Genomic DNA, 14,682 nt, shown 5'->3' with positions numbered 1-14,682 from the left:
AATCATGAGTTTGCCCCTCCTACATCTTGGTGACTGCTCTGGGCATTTTTACTTCTCTATTTCACTATAACCAGAGCCACTGGCTTATTTGTGGACCATATTTTCACAAAATTGCATACACCTTTCCCTCCACACTTGGGGGAGATTTTTTGAGGGAAAGATTCATGTGAGGAAATATGGAGGAAGACCAGCATTTCTGTCTCAGGGTTTAAAGACTCTGAGCTCAGGCCCTGGCTTTCTAATCTGAGAAATGAGGGGTTGATCTAGGTGAGCTTTGTGGTTCTGCACTTGGCTACGTCTTGTGCCGGTGGTAGGGGGGTGGTGTGGAGAACAACACAGGACATGCAGAGTGAACGTGCTCCTTTCTCGGGGGGTGGGGGGGGGTAACATGAATCTCCATGGGGAAGTCTTCAGAAAGACTCAGAGTGGGAGGGTCGGGTTAGAGTCCCAGTGACACCAGTAACTCAGCCAGAGATGAAGGGGACCATCACCTCTAGAACTTAAAATCTCAACATGTTCTGTTTTCCCCTGTTGCCCACCTTTTGGAAGTTTAGTGTCCTGTTCAGGATAGCTAGTTTACTGGTCTCCCATATGGAGTCACCTTTGCACAAAAAAGAGAATGGCCTTGATTAACACACAAACCCCCAACAGGAACCTGTACAAGGAAAACCTCGCTTACATGGGTAACTGTTGATAATTTGTGGGGATGTCATTCTCTATAAAGTTTGCAATAAAAGGAATCCTAGATTTCATTCTGTAACATGCCTCTTTGTAAATGCAGCAGGATGCTGTGGGGAGCTGCTTGTCTTTAAATACAGGTATATGTCATGTTTTACCTTCCTTTCTCTTGATTGTGGATATCTTTGCTCATTTGTAAGATGCTCTTTGGAGGCCAAGGAAGAGTCTATTCATGAAAGTTTCAGACTCCAGTGTTGCTAGCTGTCTTCCAAAAAGGTCCATCAATCCGAACCCACAAACAACCCACCTGTTGGGCCACATCCTTCATATTTAAGGTCTTGGCAGTTTTTACACCTTTGCTTATGTGATATAATGCTAATAATCTATTATTTGCATCTGTTTGGTTAATGTCACTGAATAGCTTTTCAAGTTCCTTTTGTACTTTTTGTGGCTCGTAGCCTCTGCATGGTTTTCTGTTGGGGTGTTGGTGGTATTTTCGGCTTCTTAAAACTTTGGATATTAAGATTCTGTTAGGTAATGCAGAATCTTTGCCCTCTGCTCTGCACATGGTGTGTTTCATGGTGGCTTAAAAATTCCATTTATAGTCAAAATAAAAAATTTTGTGACATACTACTGGCTCTTGCATCATCCTTTGAAAGTACTTCCTTCCAAAGCTCTTAAAACTACCTGACTACATTTTCTTACTAGTTTTGTTTTTTATTTTTGTGGCGTTTTTATTTATTATTTTGTATTTTACCTAAAACTTACTTTGGTCTTTGAAGGAATGAGAATAGAACCCTAGCTCTATTTTCTTTTTCCTTAAAAGGCTTAGTTTTTCTCCTATTAGAGGGGAAATTCATTTTTAACCATTTGCTTTCAGCATTCTTCTGAACAAATTTTCCTTCTGTGCTTGTTATTTCGGGATCTGCTATTAGGTTTCACTTACCTGCCGATTTTAGCAGCATTATTAAACTTGCTGGTTTTAATACACCTTAATATCTGGTTGTGTGTGACCATCTAAAAGTGGGAGAGATGGGAGAGAACATTGATACTTATGTTCTTTTAAAAAACTGTTCCTCTAGTAAATTGAAGCTATGTCCATAGACTTTCTTGAAAGCCTTCTATAGAATAGTGGTTCTTAAGATATCTGTAAATCGCCTGTTGCAGAACTACTTGTGGATTTTTCAAAATTTCAGATTCCTGGGCCCCACCCCAGAACTCCTAAACATATAAGCAGTGTTTGGGGAAATTGTTTTTACAAGCTCTCAGATGATTTTTAACAACACTAAAAGGAATTTAGATAGGACATGATAAACTGTGGTCAAGATTCTCCTATTATGTAGATAAGTGTGTACACGAGTCAGTTTGAAACATAACTTGTCAGAAAGCATCTTTGAGTACTCCTGTCCAGCTGCTATGCTAAGGATATAAGAATAGCACCTTGCATTTGAGACTTCCTGATTATACACACCTATAGATCTCGAGCTCCTATTATATGTTAGGTCAAAGTAAAATTCCTGCCCTAGAGTCACTTGTCCTCAGGATGTTGAGGAATATGTGTACACCTGGAGGGCATTTATGGAGAGCAGTTTGTTATAAGGCAATCCAAAAAAAAAAAAAAAAAAAGGTGAACGTGTTGGATGATGGGGCAGAGGAAGGCATCAGCATTAAATGGGGGTGAAGAAGGTTGGCTGCATGGGAGACAGAAGCAGTACTCCTGTTGCGACCAGGATTCAAGACTCAGTAAGTATCTTTTCTTTGAGAAGCCAGTAGAACATGTCATTAAAGCTTGTGCTTCCTGAATCTCTCCTGTCATTCAGTCTTTTATCTTGATATACTGGGATTCTGTTACCAGCACATTTTCCTCCTGGGCTGGTCTCTTAGGGCAACATAAGTACTTTGTTCGGTTTGCTCATCTTTAAAAGAAGGTTGTCTGTCTTCATCATGTATGATCATGTTAGGACTGTGATCCTAGCCAATGTGACAGGATATTGGATACAGGCTAAATGGTTGATAACCCTGCCTTTCTGTGTCTATTACTTGCATTTCTTTAGATTCGGGAATACCCTATTGATGTCCAAAGCAACCAGCTACCCTTTTTGCGGAATCCAGATATCTTGGTGGGAGAAAATGACTTAACTGCCCTTAGCTATCTACATGAGCCTGCAGTTTTGCATAATTTAAAGGTCCGTTTCCTGGAGTCGAACCACATCTACACTTACTGTGGTAAGTGGCGTACATCTGTTGGCTGCATGTGTTTGAAAGTACTTACAATCTTCAGACTTGATGTGTTAAACTCTAATGGTTAGGAATCCTACTAGCATTCTCCTGAGTACCTCTCAACTGAGACCCTTGAAAGGTTTGCAATCAGTGAATGTGGCTTAATTAGGCTGCCCTACATCTCTGTGGGATGATTGGTGTTAATCACAGCTCAGCCGGAGAGGAAGTGGACCACACGATATGGCCTGACTTAGGCACAGTCCCAGAGCCTGTAGGACAGCAGTAAGTAGATCCCAGGGTCCTAGCTCAGAAGTCTGCTCTCTCCACTGAGCGCACTCCTGTGAACATGCCTGGCTGGCTTCTGTCCTCTAAGGAAGTCCTGTCTTTGTCTGACTCTCTCCCTTGCCATGTACAGACATGGTGCGTGATGAATTTGTCAAATCCATGAGCAGAAAACATGGCAAATACTTTACAATAAAATGTCCTCAAAATTCTCCTGTTTGGTTTTCTTGAAACTTCTCAATTTCCCACATTCTAGTTTTTTTCTTTTTTGAATATTAAGTGGTATGGTAAGATCTAGATCCCTAGAAACCATTGTCTGTGGGGCAAATCATTTTAGGATCTGGTTGAGGAGTCAGGCCATGGGTTTCTTTGTGGGGGTTGTCCCAGCTGTGCCTCAGAGCCATGGTCTTGTCATGATCACAAGTGAGACCTTAGGACCAGAGTTCTTCTCACAGTGATAATCCACTTGGGTTTGGAATCGATGGGCTGGCTACTAAGTTCCAGTGAGCTTTCCTGTCAGACGTCAGTGCGTGAGAAGTAGTTTCCCCAAAACAACTTCAACCCAATTGCTAATGGCGATATTGTCTGAAAAAGGCCATTAGTGTTCAGAGGTTTTAATAAGTTGGGTTTTTTTCCAACAACAACAAAAACCTCCCATTTGAGGAGAAAGGAATAAACCACCATCAGCTTCAACATTTAAAGGTATCCCTTCTAGAAGAGGTCCTGGTGTCTGTACACGCTTACCCAAATGCACATTGGCTCCTATAGCATCAGCTGTTGAGAGTGACCAGCGTTGCCCAGAGCTCTGAGTCATCAGGAAACACTTGTTTTCTGCTGTGAAAGTGGCTGAGATATTTTAGGAGAATGTGCGGCCTTAGAGTATAATATCAAAATTTGAATGCTGTGTGAATTAGGGTTTTATTACAACTCTCTAACAATCAGTAGAACATGTAAGGCTGTTTCGAAGAATTCTCCAAGTCATTAGCCTTAGGGGGAATTTATCAGGGTCTGGGGCCTTGTTTTTTGGTCCAGGTGGTCTTTTCGGGCAAACTTCCATTTGAAGACTTGGTGGGTGCCCTTTTCCTCCCTTAGCCTGAAATGTAACAGACAAGATTCTTCCAAGTATTCTCTGGCATTTCTTTCTTTAAAATAGACTTCAGTGTTTAAAGCAACTTTAGGTCACAGCAAAACTGAGGGAAAGATAGAGATTTCCTATATAATACCCTTTCCCCAACCGTTGATGAACCCGCAGTGGCACATCATCATCACTCAAAGTCCATAGTTTCCACTGGGGTTCACTCTTGGTGGTGTGCATAGTGTGGGTTTGGACAAATGTATAAGGACACGTATCCACCATTATGCTATCCTAACCATAGATTTACTGCCCTAAAATCCCTTATGATCTGCCTCTGCATCCCTCCCCACCCCACCCCCTCTGCTGCCCTGTCCCTGGCAACCCCTGATGTTTTATACTGCCTCTATCATTTTTCCTTTTATAGAATATCATGGGGTTGGAATCCCCGTATGTGGCTGTATACACATTGGCTTCTTCCACTTAGTAATACTCTAAGCTTCATCCATGTCTTTTCATACTTGGATAAATCACTTTTTATAGCACTTACAGTCCATGGTCTGGATGTATTGCATTTGATTCACTTATTGAAGAACATCTTAGTTGCTTCTAAGTTTTGTCAATTGTCAAAGCTGCCACAAGCATCCACCTGCCAGGTGGTGGTGTGGATATGTTGTCAACTCCTTTGGATAAATACCTAGGAGTGTGAATGCTGAACCCTACGGTAAGATTATGTTTTGTGTAAGAGACTGCCAAAGTGGCTGTGCCATTTTGCGTTGGACAGCAACAAAGAGTTTCCACTTCTCCACAGCCTTACATCCAAGTTAGTTGGCATATAGTACAATGATTTCAGGAGTAGATTCCTTAATGCCCCTTACCCATCTAGCCCACCCCCATGAGTGAAGCCCTATGATATTTGTCTTTGACTAATTTCACTTAGCATAATACTCTCTCGTTCCATCCACATTGTTGCAAATAGCAAGATTTCATTCTTTTTGATTGCTGAGTAATATAGCACATTGTGTGTATATTGTGTATACACACACACACACACAGTCCCTTTTCAAACACCAAAGGGAGACACAATGGTGGAGATCTCCCACTTGGCAATGACTTTTCCATTCCTGTTTTCTCTTCCCCACATGCCTGGAAAAGCTCAAATTTTTTTGTACCCTTGTCAGTGGTTCTTTCAAGATCCAGAATGTGCTCTTTTGGGAAAGAAAAAGGCATGCATTTCTCTCTTGAAGATGATAATTTTTTTTCTTCTTACATTCTCAAATATTATGTGCCCTTCCATAAAAGATCTGGAATGTTAGGTGATTTGCTGACTCTTCATGCAGTGTGTATTTATTGAGTCCATCATTGTGATGTATGGTTCTGGGGATGCAAATTTTTTTTAAAAAGTGAAAGGAAAGATAATACATGATATAATGTGATGTGAGCTAATAAAAATCTAACACACAGTGCTTACTGTGCAAGATGCTGGTCTAAGTTCTGTATTAATCATTGTCCTCAGGACAATCAAGTAAAGGTAATTGCTGTTCCCAATTTTATAGTCCAGGAAACTGAGGCACTTAGAGGTTAAGTAATTTGCCAGAATAACTCAGTTAATAACTGGCTGAGACAAGATTTGACCTTAAGATATGTAAATCATGTTACATGCCCACAATTTGTTTGTATTTAGGTAAGATAACCCATACACAAATGAAAATTTGTTCATTTCCTAGATTTCAATTCAGAGATGGCTTATATTTATATTTTTAATTATTTATAACATGAAATTTATTGTCAAATTGGTTTCCATACAACACCCAGTGCTCATCCCAAAAGGTGCCCTCCTCAATGCCCATCACCCACTTTCCCCTCTCCCCCACCCCCCATCAACCCTCAGTTTGTTCTCAGTTTTTAAGACAGAGTTGGCTTTTTTTTTTTAATTTTTTTTTTCAACGTTTATTTATTTTTGGGACAGAGAGAGACAGAGCATGAACGGGGGAGGGGCAGAGAGAGAGGGAGACACAGAATCGGAAACAGGCTCCAGGCTCTGAGCCATCAGCCCAGAGCCTGACGCGGGGCTCGAACTCCCGGACCGCGAGATCGTGACCTGGCTGAAGTCGGACGCTTAACCGACTGCGCCACCCGGGCGCCCCCAGAGTTGGCTTTTAAAGCCTAACACCTGTTGGGGCACCTGGGTGGCTCAGTGGGTTAAATGTCTGACTTCGGCTCAGGTCATGATTCCACGGTTTGTGGATTTGAGCCCTGTGCCAGGCTCTGTGCTGACAGCTCAGAGCCTGGAGCCTGCTTTGGATTCTGTGTCCCCCTCTCTCTCAGCCCCTCTGCTGCTTGCACTCTCTCTCTCAAAAATAAACATTAAAAAAAATTAAAAAATAAAGCCTAACACCTGTTGACAGAATTAAGCATCCTCTTCTCTCTGGTTGTGCAACATTTTTATGTATTTCAGCAGTTTAATTTGAGCAGTGGTGTACATGTGTGTACATGGACCTGTGTTTATTCCATGCACTAGGGCATGTGGAAGCCCAGCTTTCTTTTCTCCAACAGGATTTGGCACAGTACCTGGACAACAACACAGATACGTCTTGATTTAGTTGAGTGATTGGTTGTGATTCATTTCATTTTTCATGTTTTAGTTTGATATGAACAAGGGCCTTTGAAAGTGGATGTCAGGTGGCTGTATTGCTATCAGAATCTGACTACATTGTCTCTTTGCAGGTATTGTGCTTGTTGCCATTAATCCTTATGAACAGTTGCCAATCTATGGTCAAGATGTCATCTATGCCTATAGTGGCCAAAACATGGGGGACATGGACCCCCACATCTTTGCTGTGGCAGAAGAAGCCTACAAGCAGATGGCCAGGTAAGCATGACTTCAGCCTGGGAGTCCTTCTGGGTAGTCCTTCTGGTAGAAGTTTCTGCTTTCCTTGACTGCTTTTGCCTAGCAATCAGTTGGTGATCCTGGGATTGAGTAAAAGTACTGGAAACAGAACCAGCCCAGGTTCTGTTTCTTAGTGCATTTCCTCATGTCTTCAGCATCTTCTTGGGAACCTGAGCCTATTCTTGAACAGTGGCTCCCAAGACCTTGTTCATTTTCTGAGCAATGAAATAAATGGATGCCTTAGATTTCATGTCTCCTTGGCTTCCTTTTGGCACTCTTTCCTCCCCTCTGGTGTCACAAATTCATTTTCTAGCATCACCCTTCATTTTGCAGATTCCACTGCAGATTCCCTTTGAAGGAACCAGGATTCTTGGACAACTTCTTAATATACCAGGCATTTAGATAGGAATTTCAAAGTAGTAGTTATGTGTAGTAGGTTGGGTGGTTTTTTTTTGTTTGTTTTGTTTTTGTTTTTGTTTTTGTTTTTTTTTTTTGGTTTTTGGTGTTAGAGTTTCTCTTTAGACACTGAAGTAAATCTCTGTATTGATCTTTTTTAGCTCTGAAAGATGGGTACTCGTCTGTTTCATTGGAAAATGGGCTAGGTGATTGTACTAAGGTTCTACAAGTAAATGGAACAAGTAAACCAGGGATGAGAGAGAGAGAGAGAGAGAGAGAGAGAGTGTGTGTGTGTGTGTGTGTGTGTGTGTGTGTGTGTGTGTAAGGAATGGCCTCGTGTAATTGTGGAGGCTTGGCAAATCCAAAATCCACAGGAGAGGTTAATAGGCTGGAACCCATGGAAGAGTTGATGTGTTTGAAGTCTGAAGGCAGTCTGCTGTCATAATTCTGTCTTGGAGGAAGGCCTTCATCTGATCGGTTGAGGCCCACCCACATTATGAAGGGTAATGGTAAACAAAAAAATCTGATTTAAAATGTTAATCTCCTCTAAAAAATATCTTGACTAGCACTATCTTGACCAGTGTTTGACCAAATGTCTAGGTACTCTGGCCTAACCAAGTTGACAACTAAAACTAATCACCACATTGATGGTCTTAAGCTATTCAGGCATAAGGTAGGGAAAGAAAGTTTCACCAAAGTTTTGGTGGAAATGCATATTCCTGTTCACACTAACATGCTGGATCTTGTCAGCCATCTTTCTTGCCATTTCTACAGAACACCTTATGGAGCTAGCAGCAAATGTAGGAAAGTCCTTTGTGGGGAGTAGGGCCACTTAGGCTAATTTAGTGAGAAGGAGAATCCCGTTTAAGATGGTCTGCTTCAGTGGATCTCAGAGTATAATTGTCAGCCTGATTAACTTTTCTAAGAAAGAAGACCACTTTTATAAGCTTGTTTATAGATTTAGTGTGGTATTGCTGGTTGTAGAGCTCTGTATATAAAAAGTTCTGCTTCCTTCTAGATCTATACTATGTTCAAAATAAGCAGTGATGGGAGAACTGAGCAATTTAACAAACAGAATGATCCGTAACCATTTTATTTCTCCAAAATGTAGTAGGAGAGTGGGGGGGGGGGGGACGCTAAAATGGTCTCAACCTTTGATCTCTTTAATGCCATAAGACCGACCACATACTGTATAAATCTACTTCGGGGCTTGGCCAGAAATCACTTACCTTGATAACTTACGCAAACCTAACAAAGTGTGGTTCAAGGCCATGCCATGTGGAGAGAAGAATGGGTTTTAATGTGTTTTAGTACATAGCCCCATCCATATATTACTGTGGGAGGTCAAGTGTGTGGCACAGTGGAGAGAGATCTGGGGTCTGGACAGGCTTCCATGCCTTGGGAGAATCACTTAAGCTGAATCTTAAACTATCTTTCTCCTTTGGAGGATGGTTTCTTTATGGTTATAAAACAGAAGGTGGGTGTGGGTTACTTGTGACTTCCTACCATGCTAAAAGTTCTAGTAGCTCTTTGACGTCTCTTTGGATGGATGTCACTGATAATTATTTTTCGTTTCATTCTCCTCTTTTACCCAGTTGTGCTTAGATGTACCAGAAGTTCTTTACCAAAGACTTCTTGAGGTGCCCCCAATAGCTTTTGGAATTTCCTGGCCTCCAGCTTTATCCACACCATAGATCCTCTTGCCTAGATGCCTCCATTCTTCCTTTCCGTGCTTGAAGCTGGGTTCATGGTTCTTCTACAGTCAGGTTATTTCATTTGTTTGGGTCCTTGTTCACATCCATTAGAAGGGGATGTGGTTGTACAGGGTGGTGTATAGATGGGTTATAAATTTGGCAATTAAGGGGCTTGGAGGTTAAAGTTGAATGAGGAATTGCTTCCTTAAGGGTTTTATTTTAAGGTTTATACTCCTTGTACTCTCTGAGTCCTAGGCTGCAGCCAAATAATTTTACTGAAATTCTTAGGCAATTTTTGCTCATGAACTTACACTAGAAGTAGAAGGACCAGCATGTGTGGCCATCGGAGAGAGCTATTGTTGAATTTGGTGGGGTCAGTGACTTAGCGTTTCTGTTACTGATCTGAGAGACGCACTGGAGGCCCCTGGAGAATCTTTGCTGTGCAGGGAAAGAGGAGACCCATTGGTCAGATGCAGGGGAGGGAAGGGAAGGTTGTTGCTATACTTGAAGTATAGATCTGCTCTGTTAATTCTAGATGCTAGAACATATTTAACAATACCTGCCAACTGTGTTGTGCTCTTCCTGACGCATCAGTTATAGTTGAAATAACCATTAATTCAACAGTGTGCTTTGAATCTGAGCCTCTGTAACAGCTGGGCAAAATGAAGAGTGTAAGAAACCAAAGTTGATCACTTCACCCAGCATTACGCTGAGTTTGTGACTTAGTTCGCCTTGGATTCAGCAATTCTTTCTCGTGATTCACTGAGGATTTGATTTTTCTTTGATATGGCTCACGTCAGGGACTCTCCAACTCTTGATGTGTTCTGAGTGGGTCAGGGAGCCTGTCACAGCTCAAAGGGATAAATACAGACCATCATCCCCATCCTGAGAGCTCCCACGGAGTCCTGTGCTGGAAGAAAGGAGGTGGAGGAGGAGACCCAAGGACAGCCAACAATTGGTCACTGTCCCCATCTCTGTTGAATTCATTAAGGCTGGACTTGGGAGTAAATGGAGATTTGAAATGAAGTAGAAGAAGAATCGTACAAAACCTCACATTCATGAGTTCTGGCCTCTGCATGAGAACCTATAGTTCCTGTGAGACGGGGTGGGGGGCCGACCTCCACTGGTTAGTATTGCTCCTTTCTCCCACTCAAAGATCCAGAATGCCTGCTCTTCCAGTTTTACCTTTCTCAGCCTCAGCTCCTGCATTAGATTGTATCTGCAGACATTGGTGTGGTATGCATCATTTGCTGGGTTCCTTACTGAATGAACACTGAAAAATGTAAGAACTTTCCTTCAACTCTGCAGAGCACACAGTCTGGTTAGAGAAGATGTAATAGTGGGCCCAAAACACCTGTAACAACAGGAAGTGTATATAAAAGCCATGCATGGGGTCATTTGACTTAAGTCTGGAGTCTTGACTGTCACAGATGGTCCAAGAAAACTGCAGCGTTTAAGCTGGATCTTGAGTTGGTGGGATATGTAGTGAGAAGAAGGCCTCTGGAGGGCTAGGATAGGGTGATCATAATTCCAGAAGTGGGGCATCAAAGGCATGGTCACAAAACCACAGTTACCTGCTGCTTCATACCCCTTGGGATGTGTAATTAAAAAAGCCAAATGACAAATGTTGGAAAGGATGTGGAGGAATTAGAATCTTCATGTGCTCCTAGTGTGAATGTACAGTGTGCAGCTACTTTAGAGAAGTCTGACAGTTTTCAGTAAGTTAAACGCAATTATTGCATGACCCAGCAATTCCACTCTTACATAATTACACAAGATAAATGAAAATATGTTCACGTAAAAGCTTATATACAAATGTTCATAATAGCATTACTCATAATAGCCGAAGGATGAAAACAGTCTATCAGCTGATGAATGGATAAAAAGTGGTACATCCATACAGTGAAATATTATTTGGCTATAAAAAAGAACGAAGTCCTGATACATGCTACCACAGAGATGAACCTTTAAAACCCTGCCTAGTGAAAGCAGGCAGACGCAGAAGACCACATATCATATTCCATTTACATGAAATGTTCATCTAGAGAGAAAGCACATTGTTTGCCCTGGGCTTGAGGCGAAATGGGGAGCAGTTGCATATCGGTATCTTTTTAGGGAGGGGATAAAAATGTTCTAAAATTGATTGTGGCGATGGATCTATAGTTGAGCAAATTTTCTTAAAACGCTTTGAAATGTATACTTGAAAAGAGTGAATCGGGTGTTCTGTGAATTATCTCAAAAAAAGCTGTTAAAAAACAAAGGTATGGTCATGTACAGTTAGGGGCCAGACTGGAGACCTGTGAAGGCCGGGGTCAACTTTGGGAAGACAGTGTGTGTGCTATTAACAGAGGGATGAAGAGAGATGGTGAAACAAGTTTGGGAAACCCTGGATTAATCCAGTGAATCATCTTTAACACAGAGATTCTCAGAGCAGTGAAGTTGACATGCTTTCTGAGTTTTAAGGTGGGGATGCATTTTAGACACAACACTGTTTTCAGGGGTTTTCTCAAGGGACTGATCTCACTCTTTGGGAAACACTGGTCTAGAGTATGGAGACATCTTAGAGCTTGTTACATAAGGAGGTAGTAGGATGCAGAATATTCAGAGAACATTTTTTTCCCTCCAGTGGGCCCTGTTTCATAATATTTTTTTCCCCCACATTCCTATACCTTTTCCAGGGATGGAAACATCTTGTGAGCAGCTTCTGTTCTTGTGCATAGAATTGGTCTGTTGTAAATAGCCTCTATATAGTGAATGATAGGGAGCTATGGGGTGTGAGACCCTGGGACACATGTCCCTTTCATTTGCTTTAGGGTCTGTGATTGATATTCAAAAACGGGAGGAATCAACATATTAATGCATTTCTCCAAGTGAGATCCATTATCCCCACCTTGCAGGCAAGGATAGAGACTTAAGGATGTTAAATAATCATCGAAAGTTATGAAGATAGTAAATGGATGAGGCTGGTATCCAGGCTTGGTCACTTTGCCCTGAAGCCCCCGCTTTAGCTGAGAAGCCTTACTTCCCTCCCTCAGTGGTACCTCCTGATCCAGATGGTCTTCCAGAACAGAGCCGACCCAGGACACCATGAGAGCCAAAGGGTAGACCTTTTCCCTTTGGCTTAAAAGTATCTAAGGTTGCACAGTGAGACTAGAGTTTCAGTGCATTTTCTAGCTTTGTTGGTGAAAGTGGGCCATCTTATTGGACTGGCCCTTTTTTGAGTTGTGTGTTGTTTTCTTCTGAAAGAGTGGGGATACTGCAAAGCAAATCTATTTGCTCAGGTAGCCAAGGTAATTGAACACACACATTTCCACCTCACTCTGCTGTGTTGCCAAGCTGTGACTAATGGTGAAAGATGGGACAGCTATTACCTGGGATCCCGGGGAGGCGTGGAAGCAGGCACACCTGTGGCCCGGGGGCCAGTGGTGAATGGAACAGACTCTTGTGGGTGGGAGCCTTCTCAGAGATGGGGAGGAGCTCCTTGAGAGCAGAAAGCCTGTGTTCACCGGGGAGAGAAGGAATCAAATTTATAAACCCTGCTTGGGTCCCTAGAGAGGGTATCTTGGTGGCTTTGTGTCCCTAGAAGTATGCAGAGTTTGTAGAGAACTCCAAGGTTTTCCAGGGAACAGTATGGAAAGGAATATCCATAGTATAAAAGTGGTGCCCCAGAAATCTAGAGGCCTTTCAGGTAAACAGCAGGAAGAGAGTTAAAGGGTTAAAGGTACGAGTAGAAGTGAGAGGCTGGAGATGTGTGCTGTAACAGAGAGGAGATAAACTCTGAATTTTCCACCTTTGGAGGTGAAAATGATAGATTGGACAACTTTACCTTCTTGGTAATTGGGGTGGAGTATTTGTGGGTTATGGGAGAAAGGACTCAGGACTTTGTAGGGTTTCTTCAGCTACAGACTCTGGGATTAGGACTGTTGGGAAGATAATTTTTTAAAAAGAACTATATGTAAGTAGCTTAAATCCACATTTTGTTTTGAGATCAAGTTTTAGCTAGAATGATGTCTATTTCTTCCTTATTTTGTGACATAAGTTGGTTGTTACTCAGGATCTTTCTGTGGTTTGGGGGAAGTTGGGATGTGAAGTACTTTGTGATTGGGCTCCAGTTTTCAGCGAGAGCACTGAGGTCATGCTGAGGAGAGCAGGGCCACGTTTGGTTTCACTGAAGTGTTTTCTGTCCAAGTTCTGTTTTCTGGTAATGTCTATGGACAAATGTTTTGGCCTCTGTGCTTCTTGGTATCCTAACCCTTTTTTTCCCTTGAAAATTTGTTTATTGATTTATGAGAGAGGGAGAAGAGAATTCCAAGCAGGCTCTGCACTGAGCCCAACTTGGGGCTTGAACTCATGACCCATGAGATCATGACCTGAGCCGAAACCGAGAGCCAGATGCGTAACTGGCTGAGCCACCCGGGCACTCCTTGGTTTCCTCATCCTTTATGAGAACATTGGCTCTACCTCAGGGACTAGGACCCAGTGGGAAATTATGAAGAGCCTTGAGAAGCTGTCAAGCACTGTGAACATTTGGGGTGTGGATGTTGAAGTTCATTGGCTGGTGTTGAGTACAACAAATGACAGAATCACTGGGAAGACCAGTGAGGAGCACCAACTTGTTGAATTTTTATAATAAACTTTGAAAATATGACTTGAGTCAACCCTGATTGATGGGTGAAGTTTTGTTTTCCTTCCCATTCATGATGGCTTCAAGTCAGGACCTGGTTAGAACTAGGTTGCTTTAGGATGAGATCCAGAAGATGCTCAGGATGTCTGGACCCAAGAACAGCTTTTAATTTCTTCTCTTACATTATGTCTTATTTATAGAACATGCCCTGAGTAGTCCCCCTCTGTTCAAATTCTGGGATGCTCTCCTTACCTAAGAGATTACAAAGGGCAATCCTTAGGCATAGAACATAAAGCACTATAAAACCTATCATGTTTAAAATTCTAGCTCCACTGTTTAAATTTCTGAGTGTAGGGGAAAGTTAAGTGTGCAGTGAATGTAGCTAATGATAACATCCCTGTGTTAAAAGAAACTTGAGTGTTAAGTGTATATTCTCTTAAAATGGCGAGTTTAGAAAAGAATAGCCCTGGACCATTAGTTGTCCATGCTTGGTGAAGTTAAGGCCTGTATCAAAAATCGTAGAGCTAAAAGATTTTGGCTCCTGAGTCTTCGGTTTAGTAATCGTCTTTCTCTTCCCCGGGGGAGTTTAGCATGTTGGAAGGAGAGAGCCTGTAGTCGTGTGGTGGAAGTCAGTTGTGCTTTGAGAAGGCCAGAGACCATGTCCCAGCAATTGGTCCCTTTGGGTGCTGCTTTTGCACATCCCCGGTGCAGGGAACTGTGTCTGAAATGCTGCCATATTTAACTGCTTTCATCGTCTGGAGTTTCTTGATTCCCCAATGCTCTGCTTGGTCTCCCTTTGCTTTCACCCACAGGTCTGAGCTCTGTG

At 42.2% G+C, this 14,682-nt stretch overlaps 1 protein-coding gene across 3 annotated transcripts in view; it reads left to right on the top strand.

Annotated features, from left to right (window-relative positions):
• MYO5B (myosin VB) overlaps nucleotides 1–14,682 on the top strand; it is a 340,352-nt gene that overhangs the window by 150,874 nt on the left and 174,796 nt on the right. For all 3 annotated transcript variants that reach the window (XM_045459496.1, XM_045459497.1, XM_045459498.1), the window contains exons 3-4: nucleotides 2,733–2,904; nucleotides 6,980–7,124. In XM_045459496.1, the coding sequence (XP_045315452.1) occupies nucleotides 2,733–2,904; nucleotides 6,980–7,124 (317 nt within the window). The remainder of the gene's footprint in view (nucleotides 1–2,732; nucleotides 2,905–6,979; nucleotides 7,125–14,682) is intronic.

The sequence above is a fragment of the Leopardus geoffroyi genome, chromosome D3, assembly GCF_018350155.1.
Source record: "Leopardus geoffroyi isolate Oge1 chromosome D3, O.geoffroyi_Oge1_pat1.0, whole genome shotgun sequence".
In the NCBI taxonomy this organism is placed as follows: Eukaryota; Metazoa; Chordata; class Mammalia; order Carnivora; family Felidae; genus Leopardus; species Leopardus geoffroyi.
This window is presented reverse-complemented; position numbering and strand designations above follow the sequence as displayed.